General features: G+C 43.7%; 1 protein-coding gene across 1 annotated transcript; it reads right to left on the minus strand.

The window, feature by feature from the left end:
- Positions 1–779: 779 nt before the first annotated feature.
- On the minus strand, positions 780–3,918 carry marcksa (myristoylated alanine-rich protein kinase C substrate a). Its single transcript, XM_067418572.1, has 2 exons — positions 3,547–3,918; positions 780–2,528 (listed from the first exon to the last, which is right to left on the minus strand). The coding sequence occupies exons 1-2, from the start codon at positions 3,640–3,642 to the stop codon at positions 1,878–1,880; spliced, it is 747 nt and encodes a 248-aa protein (XP_067274673.1). The 5' UTR covers positions 3,643–3,918; the 3' UTR covers positions 780–1,877.
- Positions 3,919–27,241: the final 23,323 nt, after the last annotated feature.

The following is a 27,241-nucleotide window of genomic DNA, read 5'->3' on the forward strand; positions in this document are numbered from 1 at the left end:
AAGAAGAAAAACCTTGCACTGTAAAAAAACAAAAACAAAGTACAATTAAAGCAGCAAGCAGCAATGAAAGGGCCCTTGCACCCATGCCACAACCACTCGGTGGCTTTAGGAAAACAGAGCACGGTGGACAATATGCATTAATGTATATAAAAACCACTGGACTACATCATTCATTTGTATTTTCCACACTTCCTGGTGCTATTGACTACCAAAAATTGTTGGTGTGTAGATGTCTTCAGGCAAGGGAACTTTTTAAACGTGAAGTTTGAGGCAGATTGGATATTGTACGCTTGGTTTATATCTTCCTGTTTCATGATGATAATAGCATGCTTTGGCACTCAGATAAGTGTTTCTAGCATGTATAGTACTTAATTGCATATTTTATGTTCCTAGTAGTGCATCAGTTTTAAACATGTCACTTCCTGTTGCGAGTGGGAGGCGCTGAACATTGTGTTATGTAGATGTGCTCAGGACAAGACTCTTCTCAAACATGTGAAGGACTTTTTTGTAGGAATTGGGCTGTTATATGCATCTACTGAATTCCAATAAGGTCCTCACAACATCACTGTTCGGGCCCTAAACAGTAGTATGATCAGTAATGCACTTTTAGTGTTTAAGCCTTAGCATTTTAACTCGTCTCAACACAAAATTAATTTTTTTTACTTCAGATATCCAAAACTTGATATCACTTGCTGAGGTCATGTGACAATGCAGTTTAGCAGCAGATTTTAAAGATTAATTATTAATGGCTTGTAAATAAAAGAGATGGGAGACGTAAATTGTATTCGTATTTATTTTGCTTTTAGTGTGCTCACAAAAAATTGAGAACACCTTCAGCAGAGAAATTTAATTGCAATTTTGTAGGCAGTTACATTCAATCTCCAAGTCAAAAGTAAAAGCTTCTCCAATATTTACAAAAGAAAGAGACAAGATGCTACACAAACACTGCATCTGTTAAGTTCCTTAATTTTGTCAAAAGGCATCATCTGTTGTAATCAAAACAGACCACAGTATAAACAGGAAGCAGAATACATCACAGCTTGTTTTGACTTTAAAAATGCTCCAATGGTCTCAAGGATGACTTACAAAAACAGACTTGGTGATAAAAGAGCTGCATGTGCTTCTTGAGATCAAGATATCATTTGTACAACAAATCACAGTTAAAACACCCCTTCTATACATACTTACACTTTAATATGCTCATAGAACCAGCAGTACACCATAAAGCATATGCAAATCGTTTTCCTACTGAAATCACAGACAGCTACAAGTGTTTAAAGTTGCCAAAATGTGATTATAAACTAAAAATAATAACAGCATTGTTGATTTACTGGTTTAAATTTAGAATATTAAAAAAAATGTTATCACTTTAGTGTTGTAAACTGTAGTGTATGAATTGTTGGTCATTCATTTTCTGGGCTACTCCTTTCGACTGTGATTATGTTGTGCTACCAAGGTGCCACACTTAAATAAAAAAACTCCCATTCCCAATCCATGCATCCCTTTTTGACCCCTGAACTAGCTGCCTTAAATCCACAGTCATGTTCGTACAATTTTACATTGTTTTGTTTGTATAAAAACGGTTAATACTGATGCCAAAAATAGATAAATACAACATTTTCTGTATTATTCAATTTAGCCATCCATTTCACAGCTCTAGGAATAACCACAATGGTGGAATGAGATTTGTGGTAGGGGAGATACAAAAAAACGAAAACTAAAAAAATCTTTAAAATATTCCTTGTTGTAGACAAAGTTCTCCAAAGTCTCATACCCTGGCACAACTCCATTGTACAACAGGGAAATATTCCTTGATTATCTGTTCTTTTTCTTGCCCTCTCGCTATCTCTCTCTCTCTCCCTCTCTCAGAGCACAGATTACTCTGTGGTAGGTTCTGCCTGGACCTCTGGACTGGGTTCTACCTCTTGTACATTGGGAACAGATTCCTCTGCTGCAGGTGCTTGACTCTGAGAGGTAGCGGGCTCTGGCACAGCTGCTGACTCCACTGGTTTCTCCTCCTCTTTGGGCTCTTCAGGGGCAGGACTGGCAGCCTTGGGCTCCTCTACAGGTTTCTCCTCTGGTTTGGTTTCTACAGGTGGCTCCTCTGCTGGTTTGTCATTTTCTTCTGACACACCTCCTTCAACAGCTTCAGCTCCCTCAGTTTTGGCTTCCTCGCTACCTGCCGCCACTGCCTCCTCACCACCATCTCCGGTCTCCTTCTTTGTTTTCTTAAACGAAAAGCCACTTAACTTGAAGGACTTCTTAAAAGAGAAGCGCTTCTTTTTCTTCTTCGGCGTCTCGTTGCTTGTGGAGGGAGTTGCTCCATCCTCAGCTTTCACAGCCTCCTCTTCAGCGGGTGCACTCACTTCTGCATTTGCCTCTTCTCCACCCGCAGCTTCCTTTTCAGCAGGAGCTGTCCCAGCCTTATCTCCATCCTCAGCCGCTGCACTGCCGTTTGCCTGAACCTCTTCCTTCTCCTCAGCAGCCGCTGGAGAGGCACCTCCATTCGCCTTCACATGGCCATTTTCCTGAAATAAAATAGAGTATCATTACACAACCAGCCTTAAGCCTGGCACACTGTTAACAAGCACTAGCAGAGACTAAGACGCTGTTGGTAAGGTGCACAAACAAAATTAAATAAACATTGTTCTGAGCACCACTGAAAGTAATTTGCCTTGATTTCATCCACAAGATATGATCAAAATACTTTCATTTACACACAAAACCTATGGCAAGACATTTTAACTTTTATTAATTCCAAAGATATGAATTCTCGATATGAACAATTAAATTTGCATTACTTAATTTTTTAATTAAAATGCTAGGCTAAATCTTCATATTAAGATCAATTCTTGTCAAATTGATATATCAAGAATGATCATTTTAACTTGAGGCGCATTGACTAACACAACCGCCAGAGGGCGTCGCTCCATCAACGCTTCTAAAGAACTGACGCGCCAAAAAAAAAGCTAACAAACCTGTACAAAACACAGTCTGTTATGAATGGCCATCATGACATAATATAATGTATTTAATGATTACTGCAGTTTAAATTGATCTGATGCAATTTCCCCGATGGATGAATCCCATTGTGAGACTGAAACGCATATCGAGCATCTGTGAAAAAGGCGTGGCGAGCCATTGTTACCCTAACAATCAACCCCCACATTTCCCCCTCATTTTCAAGATGGTAGAAACAGACATACTAAAACAGTAAATTAAATTATTCTCCACACAATCCCTTCGTTTATCGCGGATAAACGCAGCAACACCTCTTTAAATTCCCCACACAGGACGCTATTCGATTCCAAACAAAGGCGAACGAATCGAATTTTAAAAATGTAAGCATTTAAGCAACATTAAACGACCATATATTCACTACATGGATCTACATTTATAGAATACATAAAGAACTGACAAACCTCTGGTTATAAACATCGTATAATTTGTGTGGCTGTTGGATGCGGGTCTCAAGCAGACCTCCTATAATGAACACAACATAATTAACGTTAAACCATTTATCTTGTTAAATGGTCGGGTTTTTACCTGCCCGTTGGCTTTGGAGGGTGAAGCTGCAGCCTCTCCGGGGTTTTCTGCAGCTGTTTCTCCTTTTCCAGCTGTCTTAGAGACTTGCGCTCCCATGCTTTCACTCCAACAAAGAGCTCAACAGATCCCAACACAGAACAAAGAGCAACAAGCCTTTTCCTTAGTATAAAACACCTGGCCAACGAGCGCGCTAAATTGGACGTAGCAAGTAAATCCAGTCTTAGCGAAGCAAACTGTAGAAAGCCCCTGACAAGTGCAAGTTTTTATTTAAATTCTAGATTTGTGCCCGTAACACTCTAGACTGCACAGAAAATGGAGAAATTTTCCTGATTATACTAATAAGATGCGGAGTCCAACGCCCAACTGCACCGAGGAATGGGCTTTTCGCGCGATGACGTCACTCAGGACCGTCGTTGTCGTCCAATCAGAATAGACTATCAGCGAGAGGGCGATAACGTAAATCTGAACCAGCCAATATTAACCGATCTTCCGAATGTGGGCGCGTCTTAAAAGTCTGAAGCGAACAATAGAAACGGACATTGTTGTGAATATAAAATCAACAATAATTGTCCATACTATTTATACTATAGGCTACATCTGTTGTTTCCACCAAACCGCTTGTCCTATGTGTGTTGGAGCCTATAGCATTTTAGAAATGGGTAATCACGAGGTTATCATCAAAACTTTTTGTTAATTTGTACGCCAATAAATTAAGTATAAGGAAACTTGATAAAAAAGGTAATTGCGGCCCCACCCCCATTATTATATAATATATAGCCTATTATATATATTATATAAATGAACATGGATCTATATAGCCTATGAGATCCATATTGTTTTAAATGAAGAAAGAGAGTTAGAGCATCAGCAGGTTCCTCCAGCCACAGCACAACATTCATGTAAAATGGGCCAGTAGCCTAGCCTATAAAAAGCAAACAACAGTTTTAAACAGTTTAGTTTTAAAAGTGAAGTGACACTGCAAGTTAGAATTTCAATTTGAATTATTTTGATTTTATTTTTATGATTCATTTACCTCCTAAAGCTGCAATCTCAGGTCTCCAAATTTATTTGGGGTGGAAAAAACAACTCTTCGGCGGATGAAATCTTCTGGTGGTCAATCTGGCACTGCCCGACTTCAAATTGTATTATTTTCTTTTCAGGTCAACTTCTGACAACTGACAAAACCTCATATAGAATTGAAGATCTGTTATTTGCTGGACTTAAATTTAAATAAGCACATACATAATTTTGACCATATATAGGCAACTCCCTGCAGGTTTGGTCAGCTGCAGAGACATATGGGTTGCAATATTAAACTTTGTGATCACTCCTCCATCTGGCATAATTATACTGCAGAACTCTGGTCCATAATTCAGCACAAGCTGGGCCTCAACGGGAGTTTATACTTTGCAAGTTTTGTATGGTGAAAATGGTTTAGAGGTCAAACCTTAAAGCAAATTACTCCCTTTCCAGATTTTCCTGGTTTCTGTACAAACAGTGTTTGAACTATACCGTGGCCTTACAGGATTTATCCTATAGCTTTATTGACAAAAAATTGATTGGGCAAACTGCTACACACAAATAGTCTATAAACAATGCATCTCGCTCTCTTTGAGCAACAGGGAAACAGGCTACAGAAGAATACCATAATTCCTCTGTTCAATTAGGCTTAAGACATCAATAGTCACATGAACTCAGCCACAACACATATTGATGCTCATGACAAGAATAGCATAGCTATATTGAAGTGAATTAGGTTTGTATCACATCATGCATAAATTAATATTTTTTGCAATTTTACAAATAATGATGATCAAATTACACAAAACTGAAATTGCATGTCAAAATAACACATTGTCAATATTTTTTGAGACCCTCCAAAATTTCACAAATCATGTTTTCAGGGGCACCCATTTCTTTTTAACGGCAACCGAGGTCCCCCTTGCTGCTCCCCTATAGTTCTCACCTGCCTGTTCACCTGCTGAATCTATGATTAACAACTGTACCACTGAAATTGTATTTATTTGTTTTATTTATTTATCTTGTTTTCCTTCAAGGCTTTGGCAATCGTAGTTGTATATATTGTTCCAATCACTTCCATGAGCAGGTGTATAAAAGAAACCAAGCACCAGGTATGCAGACTGCTTCTACAAACATTTGTGAAAGAATGGGTCACTTTTAGGAGCTCAGTGAGTTCAAGTGTGGTACCGTGATAGGTTGGCACCTTTGCAATTCATAGTTTTCATTCACGAGCCTTGGAGGGCATAGAACTCTACCGAACTGCAGCGCAAGCCTTTTCTATTTCAAAACAAAATATGTGAACAAGATGCACATTTTGGGCACTTATGATCAGGGTTCTAACTTTCTAAAGTTACTAGCCAATCGGAATTTCCAAAAGTCAAAAAAAATTTCCGGTGAAAAAAAGAGAAATTATGACTGCCACTAAATGCATTTGGTCATTTTATTAACATTGTTGGCATATGTAAAGTACACAGAGGTAAATTAGAGTACTCAAGTAAATTACAGGGCTCAACATTAAGCCTTTTCACGTGTTTGTCCTTCGAACAAATAAATCTGTCATTCACTTGTCCGAGAATAAAAAATTAGCTTGTCTGGATTAAAAAAAAAAAAAAAAAGTGTTGTAAATATAATTTATTCTGAAACAATTTTCTCAGCAGTGTTCAATCAAATCTTCATAAGGGCATTTTTTCCATAATCTTATTAAATATAGGCTATGTTTTTGCTTTCATTTTATTTATTTTACTAGAAATGAAATTAGCATAAGGCACTATAGGGCTGTTACCAATCAAATTAAATAATTTACACAAACAAACAAAAATTACAACTGCATTAATTAATGATATACGATTGTTTTAAATATGTTTAAACATACAAATAAGAAATTTCGGAAAGATGAAACTAAACCAACAGTAGGTGGCAGCAATAACCGTCTTAATGAATGAGTCAAAAGGACGATTCATTCAAGAATGAGGCAGTCGTTTACGAATAGGTAATTGAATATTTGATTCAACCGATTCATTCAAACGCTGAATTGTTCAGTGAGACGCACTGTTGCTGTGAGATACGTTATGGTTCTGCATTTAATTTTTTGGAACTATTTTTGCAGCTAAAATCTAACAAAAACTAAAATAAGTGACTTAGGCCGTGTGTCCACCAAAGCCAAAAGAAAGCCTGTGTCTTTTCACCCACCCGTCCAATCACAGTGGAGGAGGGGTGGGACTAGGGTGACCAGATGTCCCGAAAAATTTGGGACAGTCCCGAAATCTACACTTTTGTGTTGTCCCGAATCCCGAATCTGGACCTAACTGTCCCGAAAAACTATACTAAAGCAAAATCTCGAGTAGTTATTTTCTGATAAACATTAAAAACTGTGCGGAGGTTGAGGCGTCCTGCAACCAACCCCCACCGGCTGGTTATTGGCTGCAGCATTTCTAAGTTCTTAAAAAAATACTGTAGGCGGCATGTGCTGACGTTGTGCCTTCACAACCTAGGCAGGCTATAGCTGTATAAAAAACAAGTTTTTGGGGGGCTTGTATTTTGTCTTGTTCACTCTAGCTGCTACAGTTTTCCATAGCAAACCAAAATATCCCCTTTCCTTCACCTCAAGAAAACGTTGTTAAAGGTAAGCAGGTAATTAAAAACAACTTACAATTTGACTATATCACACGATTCACAACGCTTACCAATCTTCCTCTCACAATTAGCATGTGTATCTTTGTATGTGGGTGGGAGGGTGCATAGCGAGTTCAGACCAAACTAAAGTTGCCGATGCAGGAGCCGCGCACGCTGATGTGCTTTCATATTTGCCGCGTTTGCAGTGCGCAACTGATCCGCGGCTTTATACCACAAACACTGCATTTATTCATTATTTTTTTTATTTCAAATTAAAAAGTTGTTATAGGCTATTGAACATGGCTTGTCCTCATTGCAATTCTCTTGTATAGGCCATGCCTACACTCTTTCATAGATGACACGTTTAAAAACACTATTATAACTGTGCGCTCACACCGCCGGCGGCGAGAGCGGCAAGGTGCATAGACAGTAAAAGAAATGGACAGAGCGTTCCCATAGACTTCAATGGTGGAAAGTGAGGTCAATCAGAGGCACTCACTTCCTGATGGCTGAGCGTACTGCGCAGGTTCAGACTGAGCTTGACGACGTAGATGTGATGTAAGCAACCTGTCTGACAGCTGTAGGTCTTCTAGTAGTTGTGGAAAGTGAAATCTAAATCACGTTGTTTAAATATTTTCTCCCGTTGCTTTTGGCTCACTAAGGGCTTCTCCCCATTCTTCCCCCTTGACTTTATCAGACTTTATGTTTCCACGTCCCCCCGACTGCCTCATTGACAGTAAAAGATTGTTTCTGAGCATCTCCTCCTGTCTATACGGTAATTTCTCAACAGAGTCGCGTTGGTTATGATGCAATCGTTAGCCTATTTTTACAAAAACAGCTTCTACGGGGCGATAGTGTAAGATACAAGGTAATGGAGCCTTTTATACATTGTCGTGCTTCTTTATAAATAAACAATGGACAAATGGAGTCTTTAAACGCCTCAGATGTAAAGTTATTCACTGTCAAAGTGACTCAAAAATGAATGAGTCAATAGATGCTAACAGCAGGTGATGGCTTGGTTAGCAATGGCCAGCAGCCATATCACCCTGTTGCCCAAGACTGGTTTCCCACTGAAGCTAAGCAGGGCTGAGCCTGGTCAGTACCTGGATGGGAGACCAACTGGGAAAACCAGGTAGTTGCTGGTAGAGGTGTTAGTGAGGCCAGCAGGGGGCGCTCACCCTGTGGTCTGTGTGGGTCCTAACACCCCAGTATAGTGATGGGGACACTGTACTGTCAAAGAGCACCGTCTTTCGGATGAGACGTTAAACTGAGGTCCCGACTCTCTGTGGTCGTTAAAAATCCCAGGATGTCCTTCGATATAGGGGTGTAACCCCCTGGCCAAATTTGCCCATTGGCCCCTGTCCATCATGGCCTCCTAATAATCCCCATATCCTGATTGGCTTCATCACTCGGTCTCCTCTCCACCAGTCAGCTGGTGTGTGGTGAGCGTTCTGGCGCAATATGGCTGCCATCGCATCATCCAGGTGGATGCTGCACATTGGTGGTGGTTGAAGAGATTCCCCCCTTCCATTTGTAAAGCGCTTTGGGTGTCTAGAAAAAGCGCTATATAAATGTAATGAATTATTATTATTAATTGCCACCCCTATGGGTGGAACGCTTTCCGAGTGCTAGATTACCCCCTTGGCAAGGTGGCCGGAAGTCATTCATTTTCAATGGGAGCTACGGCAAGAGCGGCACGGCGCGTCTTGGACAATTTGGGCATCGAGGAGAGTTGAAATCAGCTCAACTTTATGGTAATGAGTTATGACGCGGTTCGGGGGCAACCAATTGGAATGTAGAGGTGATGCACTTGAGAGAAATCCAGAGAACGCAGGCCTGTAACTTTGGTTCCGACCACATTAGTTCCCAAGCAAAATGTAAGAGAAGTTGATCATTGCTGTGCAGGTTTCCATATCATTTATGATGAGATCATTCATAGTGATGTGTAATTTGTTAAGAAGTCGTGGAACACTATTTTATAGGTGCTAGAAAGCTTGTTTTTCAACGGGAATGCAATTTATTCTTACTTTCACATTTAAACGATTTCATTAAGGTTAACTTATACCCTACTTGTCGTCAGTCTATCAATCAACATGCTTGTTTGATTTGCTGCCTCTTTAAATACAGTTTAAAAAAAGAATAAACATTCGATCTACGTCAGAGCGGCAGCGCGTCCACGAAGCTTTCTACAGCGTCGTTTGCAGGGCGACAAGAGCGAATATGCAAGTGGCATAACATTTTATATGTTAGAGGCCTAGTCAATGTTTAAAATCACACATTACAATAGACAAAAAATCTTGTCTTTTATTTCATAAATCTCTTGTCTTTTAAAAAGAAATCCAGCAGGTCAGTAATAAAGAACTTAGTTTTTCCACCTCCAAAAAGAAAAGAAAGGAGGAAGGATGAGTGCTATCCATTATGTCTTCTTATTTAGCTAAATGCCAGGTATGATGTTGTTTTCCTTGCTTTTGGCAAAAAGCCTCATGACTTTGAAACACCTATCAAGAAACGTGCATTACTCTGCTTTCCTGTATGCAGTATGCAACATCAATAAGATGTATATTGAATTTGGTATTTTAATATCAATGTCTTATTTATAGACTGTAAAAAATATGGATGACTTCATGCTGAGTTGAAGCTTTCAGACGCCCCACACGGCGCTGACATCTTGGGACCGGAGTCTGCGCAGTAGTGATTTTGGGACCAGAGTTGTGCATTAGAGAGCAGGAAGTAGAGCAGGAAGTACAGCTGCCCGCCCACACTCTCACATATGCAGAACAATTAATTATGTTGGTGTGAAATAAACAGTTATGGAAATGTAGAAATTAAATTGAAAGCTCCCATCTGCTCCCAAAAATCCCCAAAAAGTCCATTAGTGCCTCAGTGACAACGTCACTCAGAGAAGACGTCGATCTCAGCTGTCAACCATGATGTCACACCCCCTGTTTTTATAGCATTAAATAACTAACTAAAACTAAACTTATTTAAAAAATGATCACTTGAAATGAAATCATCGTGATGATAACTGCCTACAATGACAAACTTTGGGGGAAAAAAATATTTGAAGTGTAATTTTATTGTTTAGTTATACTGGGACCGGCCATCTGGGACGTGGCGGCTTCAGTTTTTGAGAGGATTGCTGCAGGCTTGAGCACTATTCGCATGGGATTAATATTATCTAGGGACCTCTGTGATTTAGAAATTACTCCCCCACATCTGAGTTTGGCGTGGTGCATTCGCACGGGATAAGAAAAGCCTGTGATTTTACTCGAATTTACTGACTTCTCCTGGATATGATGTCAAGACTTCGTTATAGATATTGAGAATGAGGACATACGTCATGGCAGCTTGCAGTCACGTGACAAATTGGGTGGTGTTTGGGCCTGTCCACCATTTTGGGATCCGACGCTATCGGTTGCCAGGGGCAACACTGTAAGAGCAATACAGAGATCGGAGCAGGAAAGATGGCTCGAGGAATTATCATGCCGTTTAAACGGAGAAATTTTAAAATGGAAAATAAAAAGAAATGGAGGTTAACTACAAGGAGAAATTGCTACCAGCGCCAGGCAGAGGTATTTAGAGGAGCTGGATGATATCAAAAATGTCGGGGGGGGGGGGGGGGTACCTATAGGGTAGTATTGCATCCTTCATGTCTCCGAAAAGTCTTTCGTTTTATTATATTTATAAAAGAAATATGGGCTGTACCGAGACTTTCTGGAAAAAACCGAGCGCCTGGAGGCGTATCGTGTGGGCGGAGCTAAAGAATGACGAGTGCGCAAAGTGGTGACGTCCTCAAGCGTGGAGAAACCCATGGCTATCGATCTCAGCTAATAGATATATGATCCAGAATCATTCAGAGGCTGAAATAAATTGAACAGGAGAAACAGCAACAGCAGGATGTCCGTCTCTGTTGTATGTACTGTATATAGTGGCCGGTCAACATTTGTGTGTATTTACTCGCAGTTTATGAGGACATGATTCAGTTTATGGACTATTGTATGCGACTAAACCTTAAGCCTAGTTCAGACTGCACGATTTTCAAATTCGTCGGGTCTCTGCTCTATTCACACTGCATGACTATCTGGGGTATCATTCAGTCACTGTTGCGTTCACACTGCACAATGGTTTGACGACTGAAGAGTTCACACTGCATGACTGAACAAGAGGAAGAATCGCCGTCAACTCTCTCTCTCCCATGCGCAAACTACGTTTCCCAAACTACACGTGCGATGTGACAAGTAAACAACACGAGATCACACGTGCGGCAGACCGGAGTTCTCGCGCGAGACTTTGAACTGTTAATAAAATGATAAACTGCACAAAGTTTGCTTCAAACTGTCTGTGCACTGATTTGTGGAGAAAAAGAAAAAAAAGATTATGGCGGAAGAAATTGTTGGAGAGACAGAGGGAGCTAGGATTGTGTTCTGCAAAGACAGTTTGAGTTAAATAAACAATTTTGTAATGTGCTGCTGCTGTGGCTGGATGTGCAAATGTTTGGCCTTTGTTTCTGTTTTATAGAATTGTAAATATATCTATTAAAATACTGATATTCTGCTCTATAACTCCTCCCTGAATGTCCTGCTGCCCTGTATCTCACTCTTTCATTGGCTGTCGGTCATCGCCGATGTAATTTTCAGTCAGAACGCGGTTCGCACAGCAGGAGTTTCAATCGCCAACAGGTCCAGATATTTAGCATGCCAAATATCTCACAGGCGTCAGCGACTCGTCGGCGACTCGTCTGCGATTCTTTCTGACCGCGTCTTTGATCATTTACACTGCGTGATTGTCACTCGCATGCACGAGCACCGATTTGCCTGTGATCTCGGGCATTTGTCAGCGATTTCGCAAAACCTGTCGGCGACTCAAAATCGGGGCAAAAATCGGGCAGTGTGAACTAGGCTTTAGCAGTAGCAAGCAAAACGGTTTTGCACGTCAGACTAGTGTAACGTTATACATAGAACAACACTGGAGTCCGTTAGCGCATTTTAATGACGATGCACGCGATCGTGTCGTTTACTGATGTTTACTCACGCGACGGTAGCCAACAGCATAGACATTGTAGAAGAAATTCATTTTCATTAGGCCTTAGTAGGCCTCACCAGGCCTTAGTTGCAGTATAAGCTGGCCTCAGCTGGGCACCAAGAAACCATGGTCTGCCGCTTGTAAGAAACATCAAAGTGTGAGAAACAGGAGTTGTTACATTAGTTGCAAGGGAGAATGGGTGAGAAGCGCTGGGAAACTGTCATGTACTGGGAAGGCGGGGAAGGCCCACAGACAAATATGATACATTGTATTTATATAATTGTGGAAAAACCATGAGTTGACTGGAAAAAGAATGGTGCCCAATGGATGAGAAAGAGAAACTAGTGGCAGTCGGCCACCATTACAAAGAAGACTAGATAAGTTTATGAATAGAACAACTGTAGCAAAAGTGTAGGGAGTAAAGGCACCTCCCATGAAATCTTGAGCTAGAACTGTATAAAAGTGTGAGCTGAGGATGAGATGGTCAGATGTTCAGCTGGCATCTCACTTTGTTGTTCATACAATAAAGTTAATTTCTTCTGAGACCTGGAACTTCGACTCTGATAGATTTTTCTTTAAAGAGTTAGAGACAAGTTAGAACTTAGAATTTGCCACGACAACATTTGAAGCAGTTTTACTCTCCGGCTGCTTCCAAAGCAGGACCAAACCTTTATCGCTGGGACCGCTCCGTCAAAAACACACTTCTTTGGTATGATTTGGTGAAGTCCTGACAGCAGTGACTGTGGAAATCCACTTTGCGACGTGACTGAAGCGATGTTGTGAAGCTTCCCCTCATTTCTGCATTCAAATCGGTTCAAATGCAGCGGTGCCTTCCCGGAATGCTGTGCTGAAGCGTTGAAGTCGCTTGATGTCACCCATAGGAATAAAGTGGAGCGCAGCGCGGAATGTTTATGGGCGTGCATTTCCTCTCTCACTCTAGTCACACGTGCGCGCGCACCCTACCGGGAGAAGAGCCCGTACGGCCCATACAAGGACCTTCCGCTCTATTAACGTCAAGCCGACCCATACTCGAAAAAAACTGACCCCAAAACCGAAACTTGTGAGAAACCGGAAGCAGTATTTTTGATACAGAAATACTCCATCAAACGTCCAACATTAGTTTTTGAAACGTTGTCTATGTTTAGGATGGGAATCCAAGTCTTTAAGAGTGTAAAAAGCTCAGTATGCATAAAACAGCATTTCCCACCCCCTTTAACACTACCTTGCACGTTCCTGAAATGTTTCTATATATTTCTTGTGCACTCTGAATAATAAATAAATATATCTCCCCACTATCCTGTAACTGTCTAGTGCTCGTCCTCTCATTAACAGTGTTTTTCTAATACTGACCATATTTTAAACCTGATGACAAGTTTACATTTTTAAATTAATTTAACTAATAAAAAGGAACGCTTGTGTGCGCTGGTGCTTTTAGTCCAGTCTTAAGTAGACTAAATGCTCAGTTAGAGGAAAATGACAGTCAACTATTTATAGGCCTAAGTTACTTTGAATATTAATAATTTTGGCATTAAAATGTAAATTACATAAAATAAAATGATTGACAATGAAAAATGACAGAATAGTTTTCAAAATGTTAAATACAAATGAATAAAGGATCGTGTTCATCAGGTGTCAACACACTCCAGCATCGCGGTCATTAGTAAGACGATGACTGACACCCTGTGGTGAAATAATGGTGTATGTTTACCAGCAGCTGCTTTCTCAGATCGGCTGGGGTGGATTAAAACTTCAAGTTCCATTGAGTTTGGAAAATTATGGTAATCATCAGAATATCTCTTCTCCAGTCTCTGTCCGAATCCAATACCTGGCGGACCATCCTCCCAAAATGGCGGAAGGCGGCAGGGCGCAAGTGTCGTGACGACATCTCCTCATTCTCAATAGCTATATGAAATCATAAACAGCATCAATATCGTTTTGATTATTTTATATTAATAAATAAATATAATTCCGTTCAGTTAGATAACGCCATGAACTGAGAACAGACCAGCGGCAGGAGTCAGATTTCATTTATCACGAGTGAGAAGCTGACACACGGCGGAGGATTCAGTTTCAAGGCTAAATGTAAAAGCGCCCTGTGGCAAGGGGGGCGTGGTTCAGTGAGGTCTGCAGCGGGAGAGAGAGCTGCGGAACGAGCGGTAAGTGAGTGGGTTGGACGCAGATTGATAACACCTGTATCTTGTTCCAGTAATGGGCGTGGGGAGAGGATAAAACGCCTGTGGAAGCGGAAGCCAGGGAGAGAGAGACGGACTGCTGACGCGCACCCCCAACGAGACTGAGTTGACCCGGAAGCCGGAAGTGCTGTTACCCGGAAGTGTTTCTGTAAAAGAGTATTGAAGAGAAGTCACACACCTGAGTGTGCTTGCTGTGTTTTGAGTTAAAGAAATAAAATAGCGTCAGCAGTCCAGCCGACCCCTTGTCCTCTTGCTTCCCACACACGAACCGGTCCACGTGCCCCTGCATAAGATGGGGCCACAGGATGATCCCGAGGCCTTCATCAATCTCTTTCAGAAGGCAGCAGAGGCCTGCGGGTGGCTATCCAGGGAGAATTTGTTACAAGCCCAGGACCGCCAGAGCCGGTCGTATAACAGGGGTACTAAACTACGTAAATTCACACCGGGAGAGAAAGTGCTCGTATTACTCCCTACGTCGAGCTCAAAATTAATGTCAAAGTGGCAGGGGCCGTTTGAGGTCGCACGACAGGTCGGGGATCTCGATTATGAAGTGATACGGTCCAATAGGAACGGGGCGCGTCAAATCTATAACCTCAATCTCCTAAAAAAATGGAATGAGGTCGAATCAGTGTTGTTGGCAACGGTGATCGGGGGGGAGGATGATCTCGGGCCAGAGGCGAGCATCAAGGCACAATCAGTCGCGCTGGCCCCTGGTGGAGATCACCTCTCACCGTCCCAACTCACTGATTTGTCAAAGTTACAGGCGGAGTTTGCCGACGTGTTCTCGCCCCTACCGGGACGCACCGACTTAATTCAGCACCATATTGAGACCGAGCCGGGCGTGGTAGTTCGCAGCCGGCCGTATCGTTGACCTGAACACAAAAAAAGGTGGTTTCAGGAAGAATTAGGGGCGATGCTGGACATGGGAGTAATAGAGGAGTCCAACAGTGACTGGGCGAGCCCGATAGTTTTGGTTCCTAAAACCGACGGCTCGGTCCGGTTCTGTGTGGACTATCGCAAGGTGAACGCTGTGTCGAAATTCGACGCTTATCCAATGCCGCGGGTTGACGAGTTGCTTGATCGGCTGGGCACGGCTCGATTTTATTCAACAATGGACTTAACAAAGGGCTATTGGCAGATCCCCTGGTCTCCATTGTCCAAAGAAAAGACAGCTTTCACCACGCCGTTTGGATTGCACCAATTTGTCACGCTTCCATTCGGTTTGTTCGGGGCTCAAGCCGGCTCCCCGGCCTGAGTCGGGCGGTGGGGGTATGTGGCAAGGGGGGCGTGGTTCAGCGAGGTCTGGAGCGGGAGAGAGAGCCGCGGGACGAGCGGTAAGTGAGTGGGTTGGACCCAGATTGATAACACCTGTATCTTGTTCGAGTAATGGGTGTGGGGAGAGGATAAAACGCCTGTGGAAGCGGAAGCCAGGGAGAGAGAGACGGACTGCTGACGCGCACCCCCAACGAGACTGAGTTGACCCGGAAGCCGGAAGTGCTGTTACTCGGAAGTGTTTCTGTAAAAGAGTATTGAAGAGAAGTCACACACCTGAGTGTGCTTGCTGTGTTTTGAGTTAAAGAAATAAAATAGCGTCAGCAGTCCAGCCGACCCCTTGTCCTCTTGCTTCCCACACACGAACATTATCACACTGGTGCCGAAACCCGGGAGAGAAAGTAGGACAACGCCGCCGCCATGCAGACGTCTTCCGCCACGCCATTTGAAGACATCATTACATCCCTCGCGGTCCTCCACCACGAACAACACCAAGCCCTGCTGGACCTTCGGATGGACCAGGAGCGCCGGTTCGCGGCGATCGTCCAAGGCCAGCAGGAGGACCGCGAGAGGTTCCAGAGCTGGCTTGACCGGGAGGCTCGCACCGAGGCCGCCGGGCAGACCGGCGCACCGGTCCACGTGCCCCTGCATAAGATGGGGCCACAGGATGATCCCGAGGCCTTCATCAATCTCTTTCAGAAGGCAGCAGAGGCCTGCGGGTGGCTATCCAGGGAGAATTTGTTACAAGCCCAGGACCGCCAGAGCCGGTCGTATAACAGGGGTACTAAACTACGTAAATTCACACCGGGAGAGAAAGTGCTCGTATTACTCCCTACGTCGAGCTCAAAATTAATGTCAAAGTGGCAGGGGCCGTTTGAGGTCGCACGACAGGTCGGGGATCTCGATTATGAAGTGATACGGTCCAATAGGAACGGGGCGCATCAAATCTATCACCTCAATCTCCTAAAAAAATAGAATGAGGTCGAATCAGTGTTGTTGGCAACGGTGATCGGGGGGGAGGATGATCTCGGGCCAGAGGCGAGCATCAAGGCACAATCAGTCGCGCTGGCCCCTGGTGGAGATCACCTCTCACCGTCCCAACTCACTGATTTGTCAAAGTTACAGGCGGAGTTTGCTGACGTGTTCTCGCCCCTACCGGGACGCACCGACTTAATTCAGCACCATATCGAGACCGAGCCGGGCGTGGAAGTTTGCAGCCGGCCGTATCGTTTACCTTAACACAAAAAAAGGTGGTTTCAGGAAGAATTAGGGGCGATGCTGGACATGGGAGTAATAGAGGAGTCCAACAGTGACTGGGCGAGCCCGATAGTTTTGGTTCCTAAAACCGACGGCTCGGTCCGGTTCTGTGTGGACTATCGCAAGGTGAACGCTGTGTTGAAATTCGACGCTTATCCAATGCCGCGGGTTGACGAGTTGCTTGATCGGCTGGGCACGGCTCGATTTTATTCAACAATGGACTTAACAAAGGGCTATTGGCAGATCCCCTGGTCTCCATTGTCCAAAGAAAAGACAGCTTTCACCACGCCGTTTGGATTGCACCAATTTGTCACGCTTCCATTCGGTTTGTTCGGGGCTCAAGCCGGCTCCCCGGCCTGAGTCGGGCGGTGGGGGTATGTGGCAAGGGGGGCGTGGTTCAGCGAGGTCTGGAGCGGGAGAGAGAGCCGCGGGACGAGCGGTAAGTGAGTGGGTTGGACGCAGATTGATAACACCTGTATCTTGTTCGAGTAATGGGCGTGGGGAGAGGATAAAACGCCTGTGGAAGCGGAAGCCAGGGAGAGAGAGACGGACTGCTGACGCACACCCCCAAAGAGACTGAGTTGACCCGGAAGTGCTGTTACCCGCCCCTCTGTTCTGTGGGGCGTTTTGACACTAACACGTGGAGAGTTTCTTTGACAACAGTTGCGGTATATTTTGGAGGAAGAATGGCAACGGGAGTCTCTAAGGCCACATCGTACCATTTTGAACCCGGAACATTTTGACAGATTGATGTTACAGCTAATGGTCATGAAAAACTTGTTTTTGGTAAATGTAGGCTTGTCAGTGATGCGTAACGCTATCTATGCAGTGTTAGGTACAACTGTCGGCTGAAACACTGACATTAGATCACAGGAAAGTAAGCTTAGTGTAGTGTTACCACTTTAACTTTATCACCAGCGTACACAGTTTGTAATAACACAATGACCATAACGTGTTATTCATTATTAACGTGGGATTATGAATTATATTGAGAACGTCACACATAGTGTCACAGTCACGCACACACACACACACACACACACACAGAGATGTCCGGCCTCGTTTGTACAAGGTACTAACCTGCTCTGCTTACCTTAAGGACTCCCTCGAAGAGAATTACCTGTCACCAAGTCTGCTTCCTAGTCTGCTTCCTCCAGCAATCTCCTGTGTCCAGCGTGTGTGTGTGTGTGTTCCGTGTTCTCCATCGTTCCCTCCTGAGTCTACCCAAGTCCATCCGAAGTTCACCTGAGAAGTCCAGTCACTGTCACTTCATTCACTCTGTCACTGTTTCACTCTACTGGTGTCCAAAAATAAAACCCGCTAACCATCTCTTGTCTCCGTCAGTCTGTACCCATAACAGAAGACCGGACCAGTACAGCGGGCACCAGTATGAATCACCCGGATCCCTTCCAAGAACTGGTGGATGCCGTGTGCCGTGAACTCACCTCCGACTCACCATCACCGGCACCGGCAGGCACTTCCGCATCCACCAGCACCACTTCCACATTCCCTGTTTTCGCCAGTCCCATGGCCAAGCCGGCGCCCTTCTCTGGATCGGCGGAGGACTGCAATGGATTCCTCCTGCAGTGCTCACTGGTCCTGGAGATGCAACCGCACTTATATCCAAAGGATCGTGCCCGTGTGGCGTTTATAATCTCCCAACTGAGCGGTAAGGCCCTGTGCTGGGCGGAAACATTGTATTCTCAAGATAATGCCATCGTGCAATCATTGTCAAGTTTCCTCTCTCACTTCAAAGATGTATTCAAAAAACCTGCCTGGGACGCTTCTGTGGGTGAGAAACTATATCATTTGAAACAAAATGACATGTCTGTTAATGAGTATGCTTTACAGTTCGGACCTTGGGCGCCGCCAGCGGGTGGAACGAACAGGCGCTTCTCACCACCTATCGCCAAGGATTGGATCCACGCGCGCGGTTGTATCTCGCTGCATACGAGGATACCATCGGGCTTGAACGCTTCATCCAACTCTCCATCCGCTTCGCCACTCGTATGCAGGCGTGTCTAGAAGAATACCAGGACCAGTTCCCGAGCCTGCCGTCCCTCTGCCGACCAGCATCCGTCAGCCCTCCAGAACCAGTTCACGAACCCATGCAACTCGAAAATGTGAGGCTAACCCCAGCGGAACGGAGGAGACGGATCGGGCAGGGGCTATGTTTATATTGTGCATAATCTGATCACTTCATCGCCAAATGTCCCACGCGTCCTCCTCGTCCTTTGGAGAGTGTGATCTACCCTTCCTCTTACAAGAGTCAACCGTTAACCACAGTTGTGAACCTTATTACTGCCGATGTCTCCCTGCCAGTCTATGCCCTCCTCGACTCCGGTTCGCTGGGAACTTCTTCTCCGGTGTCCTCTGCCGTCAGCTCCACCTCCAGACGACTTGCACTCTGTCCACCTACCAGGTTGAATCCATAACCGGCAAACCACTCAGTTGACGTAAAGTCGATCTCCTCGCCGGGCCCCTACAGCTTCAAACCAGCATTCTCCATGTGGAAGAGATACATCTACTGGTTCTGGAGGATTCCACCGCTGACTTGATCTTAGGGCGCCCATGGCTGGAGCAGCATAACCCTGTCATCTCCTGGAAGTCCGGTGAGATCCTAAAGTGGGGCGATCAATACTTCTCCAGCTGTCTGTCTGCACTGCCTGTTCCTTCCATGTCTTCTCCCAGGAAGATTCCCGACTGTGCTACTTCCATCGAGAGCCCCATCGAGCAGCGATCAGTCAAGATTCCATCCTGCTACGCCCCCTTTAGTGACGTGTTCTGCCCTCACCGGGCTTCCAAACTGCCTCCCCATCGGCTATGGGACTGCGGCATCGATCTGCTTCCAGGTTAGCCGGTGCCCAAGGGGAAAATCTATCTCCTATTCCTGCCGGAGGAGAAGGCCATGGAAGACTACATCCGGGAGGCACTCGACCAGAGCTATATCTGACCATCGATGTCCCATGCTGCATCTAGCTTCTTCTTTGTGGCCAAGAAGGACGGAGGCTTGCGGCCCTGCATAGATTACCGGGCACTCAATAAAATCACAGTTAAATTCCGTTATCCCCTTCCTCTCGTCCCAACAGCGCTGGAACATCTCCGTGGTGCCACTGTGTTCATCAAGTTGGACCTCCGCAGCGCTTATAACCTCATCCGGATACGTGAGGACGAGTGGAAGACGGCTTTCGTGACCCCTACTGGCCACTACGAGTATCTCGTCATGCCCTACGGACTCGCCAACATTCCTCCGTATTCCAGGATTCCATCCATAAGGTTCTCCGGGAGTTTCTCCACAAGTCGGTCTGATCTACTCCCGGAGCCTGGCCGAACATCGCCACCACGTTGTGGAGGTCCTGCAACGCCTGAGGGAATTCCATCTCTTCCTGAAAGCCGAGAAGTGTTCCTTCCACCAGCCCTCAGTGCAGTTCCTTGGCTATAACATCGACCGCAGTGGCATCCGGATGGACGAGGGGAAGGTGGAAGCCATCAGAACCTGGCCACTCCCCTCCACAATCAAGGAACTCCAACGCTTCCTAGGCTTTGCAAATTTCTACCGTTGTTTCATTCAGAACTACAGCATCACCTCCAGTCCACTTACCCACCTCCTGCGCAGCAAGCCCAAGTCTTTGTCCTGGACCCCTGCGGCCACACAAGCATTTGAAGACCTCAAGAATGCCTTCTGTACCGCTCCCCTCCTGGTGCATCCTGATCCCACTCAGCCCTTCATCATGGAAGTCGACGCCTCCACCACAGGAGCGGGAGCAGTCCTCTCCCAACAGCAGGGGACACCCAGTCACCTCCATCCATGAGCGTTCTTCTCCCGGAAGTTCAACCTGGCGGAGGTTAACTATGATATTGGCAACTGAGAGCTCCTCACCATCAAGCTCGCCCTGGAAGAGTGGAGGCATTGGCTGGAGGGAGCCAAACACCCGTTCCTGGTTCTAACAGACCACAAAAACCTCGAGTACCTGAGAGAATCCAAGAGATTAAACCCGTGCCTCACGAGGTTCAACTTTCAAATTTCCTATCGCCACGGGTCCAAAAATGTGAAGGCTGATGCCCTCTCCCGCCTTCATGCCCCTGAAGAGTCCCTTGAGAAATCCGAGCCGGTCCTATCAGACAAGATCTTCGTAAACCCCATCTCCTGGTCTGAAGAGACCCTTCCCTCCTCCAATGCCTTCACCGCCGCTCCGCCGGGTTGCCCATCAAGTCATCAGTACATCCCACGGGCACAGCACACACCCCTTATCCACTCCGTTCACTCGTCACTGGGCACTGGCCACCCAGGGATCAATGAAACCCTCTCGCTGCTACGAGACCGCTTCTGGTGTCACAGACACGCCAGGCTCCCATGTCACAGGCACCCCACGATCACTCTCACCGGAATACTTATCACGCACACCTGGAACCCATCACCACCCCAATCACCCACAGTATATGAGTCACGCACACACAGTTGTCCAGTCTCGTTTGCACAAGATACTAACCTGCTCTGCTTACCTTAAGGACTCCCTCGAAGAGAATTACCTGTCTCCAAGTCTGCTTCCTAGTCTCCAGCAATCTCCTGTGTCCAGCGTGTGTGTGTTCCGTGTTCTCCATCGTTCCCTCCTGAGTCTACCCAAGTCCATCCGAAGTTCACCTGAGAAGTCCAGTCACCGTCACTTCATTCATTCTGTCACTGTTTCACTCTACTGGTGTCCAAAAATAAAACCCGCTAACCATCTCTTGTCTCTGTCAGTCTGTACCCGTAACACATAGAAAGCATACCGTAATTGAACTTACCCTGTAAAACCCTGTATTCACAGTGAAGCGTTCAAACGTTAAACTCACTTCTGTAACACTATAGAATAATGGTCCGTTATTAATAGATAACTATGCAGGAAGTAATGCAGGACTAATAAGTAGCACTACATTAACACTTCAGCTACTACTATTAACTAATATAGAAACAAGCTGAACTAATCAGTAAGTAACATTGAATTCAGGATTAAGATAGTTCCTTAATAGGTAATTAATAGTAACTGAATGAGACTGGCGTCACTAATAACTAATAGGTTACAAGTAAAAAATTATAAAGAATTACTAATTAATTACTAATCACAACATTAGCATGTCTGTGATGTGAGAAATTGTCTTTTTTTACTCTCAATGCAGTCATAAAATGTAACACTACTTAAGTGATACCTAGTCATTATCCAGGAACTTCTAGTGATCTGGACCATTATTTTAAAGTGGAAAACATTTTTAGATCACTAGTAGTTCTTAAATAAAATTATCCTTTGTTACTCTGAATAAAGTAATAAAATGCATCACTAATTACTCAAGTACCCAGTAACTCTTCAAGGACTACTGGTGATCTGGACCATTATTTTAAAGTGAAAACCCATATTTTCCACTTTAAAATAATTTTCCAAATCACTATAGCTCCTGCATAATGACTATGTAACACTTAAGTAATAAGTGATGCATTTTATGAATATGTAAAGAATATGATTAATTACACCTCAGACACACAATAATGTTATAATTGGTCAGTTAGTTAAGTTATTAATGAGGCTAATCTCAGTCAGTAATTATTGATTACTTAATAAGGAACTATCTCTTAAATTCAATGTTACTTACTGATTACTATATTACTTAATAGTAGTAGCTGAAGTGTTAATGTACTGCTACTTATTAGTCCTGCATTACTTCCTGCATAGTTATCTATTAATAATGGACCATTATTATAAAGTGTTACCCTCACTTCTTCTGGAGGTGCAGCAGGAACACGAATAGTTGGTACCGATCTTTTTTTCAGGAGCATCTTCTTAGCAAAACCTGTTTTATACTAACCATTGTTTTTAAAGCAGTCTGGTGAGAAATGATTTGCATGGCACAAACATTGACGTTGATCAGGGGAATATTCCCTTCGAAAACAAAACTCAGCCACTGCGTCTTCAGCGGTTCAGATTTAGGAACATCAAAATGACTGCTGTGTTCGTTATTACACCCAAGAACAGAACACTACAATCGCTTAGACAACATTCTGCTCCAGCATATCAACAATGCCGGACTATGATAACAGCTCGCTCAGGACGGGTCTGTGTTGAAAAGCTGCTGTCAATCAACAATTGTGGGAGGGGTGTCCGACCGTGTGATGTCACACGGTTGAATGGCTTGAATTGAGATGGGAAAAACATATAAGGAGATAAAAAAATAAAATAAAAAAAAAACACTGGATGGATTTTTATCATTATAAGATGTTGTGTACAGGCACTGCCAACTCACATTTTCATACAATCAACTTGTAAAAGAGCAGGTACCATATATGACCTCTTTAATAAAATTTCTTGTAAACAAGTAACATAATATTGAGATACATTTTGACATTGCATTAAACATTGAATATTAAAAAAAAATTGTATTAAGAACAAATTCCTGTTTTATTCTACTTAAGCATGAGATAACCCTTCTTTAGGTTAAACAAAATGTCAATGAAAGTAAAAATTGCACATTTAGACTACACCACCATGGGTTTGTGGCTAAACTTGCTCTCATCAATGTGAACAAGGTCATTAACTTCACCAACTTTCTGTCTTTTTCACCCCTGGTGCTTTTCCAGGATTTTTACACAAATTCTTCCTAGTTTCTTTGACATCATGGAAAGTGTTGCTGTGCTCTTTTCAATGTCATCTTGAAGCATACTTGCCGTAGATGTAAACCCTGAGCAAATCTACAAAGATTAACAAAAATTATCATTAAATAAGAACACTGCATTTTCACAACTAAGATAATGTGCACTTTCTCTTTATTTGTACCTATAGTAGCCATTATTTTAAACACCATTTTTTTCTACTATTGACACTAGGCATTAGCATATAATTATATTCTGTCAAACATACATAGCTGACAAACAGTACAATATACTGTAACATAAAAAAAATAAATAAAAAAAATCAAAGTGAAAACATCTATAATCACCACCATAATCTTCTATTAGATGTTTTATAAGACATCCTATACAGGGAGTGCAGAATTATTAGGCAAATGAGTATTTTGACCACATCATCCTCGTTATGCATGTTGTCTTACTCCAAGCTGTATAGGCTGGAAAGCCTACTACCAATTAAGCATATTAGGTGATGTGCATCTCTGTAATGAGAAGGGGTGTGGTCTAATGACATCAACACCCTATATCAGGTGTGCATAATTATTAGGCAACTTCCTTTCCTTTGGCAAAATGGGTCAACAGAAGGACTTGACAGACTCAGAAAAGTCAAAAATAGTGAGATATATTGCAGAGGGATGCAGCAGTCTTAAAATAGCCAAGCTTCTGAAGCGTGATCATCGAACAATCAAGTGTTTCATTCAAAATAGTCAACAGGGTCACAAGAAGCGTGTGGAAAAACCAAGGTGCAAAATAACTGCCCGTGAAATTAGAAAAGTCAAGCGTGCAGCTGCCAAGATGCCACTTGCCACCAGTTTGGCCATATTTCAGAGCTGCAACATCACTGGAGTGCCCAAAAGCACAAGGTGTGCAATACTCAGAGACATGGCCAAGCTAAGAAAGGCAGAAAGTCGACCACCACTGAACAAGACACACAAGCTGAAACGTCAAGACTGGGCCAAGAAATATCTCAAGACTGATTTTTCTAAGGTTTTATGGACTGATGAAATGAGAGTGAGTCTTGATGGGCCAGATGGATGGGCCCGTGGCTGGATTGGTAAAGGGCAGAGAGCTCCAGTCCGACTCAGACGCCAGCAAGGTGGAGGCGGAGTACTGGTTTGGGCTGGTATCATCAAAGATGAGCTTGTGGGGCCTTTTCGGGTTGAGGATGGAGTCAAGCTCAACTCCCAGTCCTACTGCCAGTTTCTGGAAGACACCTTCTTCAAGCAGTGGTACAGGAAGAAGTCTGCATCCTTCAAGAAAAACATGATTTTCATGCAGGACAATCCTCCATCACACGCGTCCAAGTACTGGGCTGAGAGGTACCGGCAAGAATGGGTATAAAAGAAGAAAATCTAATGATATGGCCTCCTTGTTCACCTGATCTGAACCCCATTGAGAACCTGTGGTCCATCATATTTTGTTTGGTTTTTGAATGTCAGAAATGTATATTTGTGAATGTTGAGATGTTATATTAGTTTCACTGGTAAAAATAAATAATTGAAATGGGTATAAATTTGTTTTTTGTTAAGTTGCCTAATAATTATGCACAGTAATAGTCACCTGCACACACAGATATCCCCCTAAAATAGCTAAAACTAAAAACTAAAAACTAAAACTTCCAAAAATATTCAGCTTTGATATTAATGAGTTTTTTGTGTTCATTGAGAACATGGTTGTTGTTCAATAATAAAATGAATCCTCAAAAATACAACTTGCCTAATAATTCTGCACTCCCTGTATACTAATTCAATGTACAGCCAAAATATACTTAACTTGATACAATTTTAAAAAGAGTTTGTTTTTGGTTACTGTAAGAAAAAGTTCTGGTAAAGTATGGTGGGATATATTACAGGAATGCTTCTGCAATAGGATATGCTATGCTATTAGTGTCACAAACTTGGCCTCTGTGGCTCCCTCCGATCGCCACCAGAGGGCTCCTTCACCCGAGTATTAGGCTTTCCTGCACTACATTTCCCATAACTCCGTACCTGGACTGATTACACTCACACCTGCCTGTCATCACCCAGACTATTTAAGCCTCACATTCTCACGCAATCATTGCAAAATCTTTTTTTTTTTTTTTTTTTTGCGCCATGGCTGACATTTCTGAGCCATGTGTTTGACCTTGGACTGTTTTGTACCCTCCAGTTTGTCTTGCTGCCTGCCCTGACCCTTTGCCTGCTCTCGTTTACGACTCTTCTTTGCCTTGGATACTATTGTTGCTGTTGTTGACCCCTGCCTGTACAACTACGTTTGTTTATAATAAAGCTGTTAATGGATTCGACCGAGTCTGCTGCCTCGTTGTAATTAGACTGACCATCATATTTTTTTTATGCCACCATAAATTATGAGAACATGCTGTAATGCAGTTGTGCTCTGTGGACTCAAAATACACCATACAAATAGTGTAATATGTCAAACAATGTAGTTATGTAATATATTTGCATTGTTTACCTACATACTTCATCCATGTGAACAGACTGCCCACGGTTCTTGCATTTAATTTTGCGTTTCAACAAACCAATCATTTGCAGCCATATTATTAAAGCCATATTATTAATTTTAAAGACATTGTTGTTTTGGTTTCTTCAACATAAACTTTGTTCAAAATTTTTCTCTCCAGTGAATCCATCAAGTCAGCGGATCGAGCTTTCAACCAATACAACCCCAAAATAAAAATTTGGCACTTGATTTCAATTGATTGGCTTACGATGTTTTCAGAATCAGATGCAACTACCAGGGCAACAAACTCTGTGCGGACCCTCTCCGCATCCGTGGAATCAGGTATGTGTAACACAGCACACTCACTCCTCACTGCAGGCAGCCTCCACAAGACATTTGTCCTAGTCCGGTGCCTGCATTCCACCTTGCTGCCCCACGGTGGGTACGCAAGTGGTCCCGCTGAGAGTCTGGTTAGAGATCACCAGTCTGTCTCACTGGCTCATTCAGACCATCAGGCTCGGCTATGCAATTCAGTTCGCCCGGCATCCCCCCCAGGTTCAAGGGTGTCTGCTTCACCTCATTGAAAGCTGCAGATGCCCTCATCCTACTTGCGATAAAATCACAATCCTACCGGCAAAAGACGTGATAGAGCCGGTCCCTCCAGCCAATATGAAGACAGGCTTCTAAAGCCCATATTTCATTGTACCCAGGAAAACCGGTGGGTTACAGCCAATCTTGGACCTGCGAGTACTGAATCGGAACCTTCATAGGTTACCGTTCAAGATGCTCATGCAGAAACGCATATTTGAGTGCATTCACCCCAAGATTTGTTTGCAGCGATCGACCTGAAGGATGTGTGTACTTTCATGTCTTGATTCTCCCCTAACACAGGCTATTGCTGCGCTTTGTGTTCGAGGGGCAAGCATATCAGTACAAAGTCCTACCCTTCGGGCTGGCCCTGTCCACATGTGTCTTTACGAAGTTCACGGAGGGGGCCCTACTGCCCATGAGAAAACAGGGCGTTCGCATTCTCAACTATCTCGATGACTGGCTCATACTAGCACAGTCCCGGGAGAAGTTGTGCGAACACAGGATCCTGGTGCTCGGACACCTCAGCCAGTTGGGTCTTTGGGTCAACTGGGAAAAGAGCAAACTTGCTCCACCGTGCAGAGGATCTCTTTCCTCTGTATGGAGTAGGATTTGGTTGAGCGAACAGCCCGCC

The sequence above is a fragment of the Pseudorasbora parva genome, chromosome 15 (genome assembly GCF_024679245.1).
Source record: "Pseudorasbora parva isolate DD20220531a chromosome 15, ASM2467924v1, whole genome shotgun sequence".
Taxonomy (NCBI): Eukaryota; Metazoa; Chordata; class Actinopteri; order Cypriniformes; family Gobionidae; genus Pseudorasbora; species Pseudorasbora parva.

Coding starts and splice junctions, on each gene's coding strand:
- marcksa (XM_067418572.1), bottom strand. CDS start 3,642: ATGGGAGCGCAAGTCTCTAAGACAGCTGGAAAAGGAGAAACAGCTGCA. Junction 2,529..3,546: donor CCTCCAAAGCCAACGGGCAG/GTAAAAACCCGA, acceptor ATTTTATTTCAG/GAAAATGGCCATGTGAAGGC.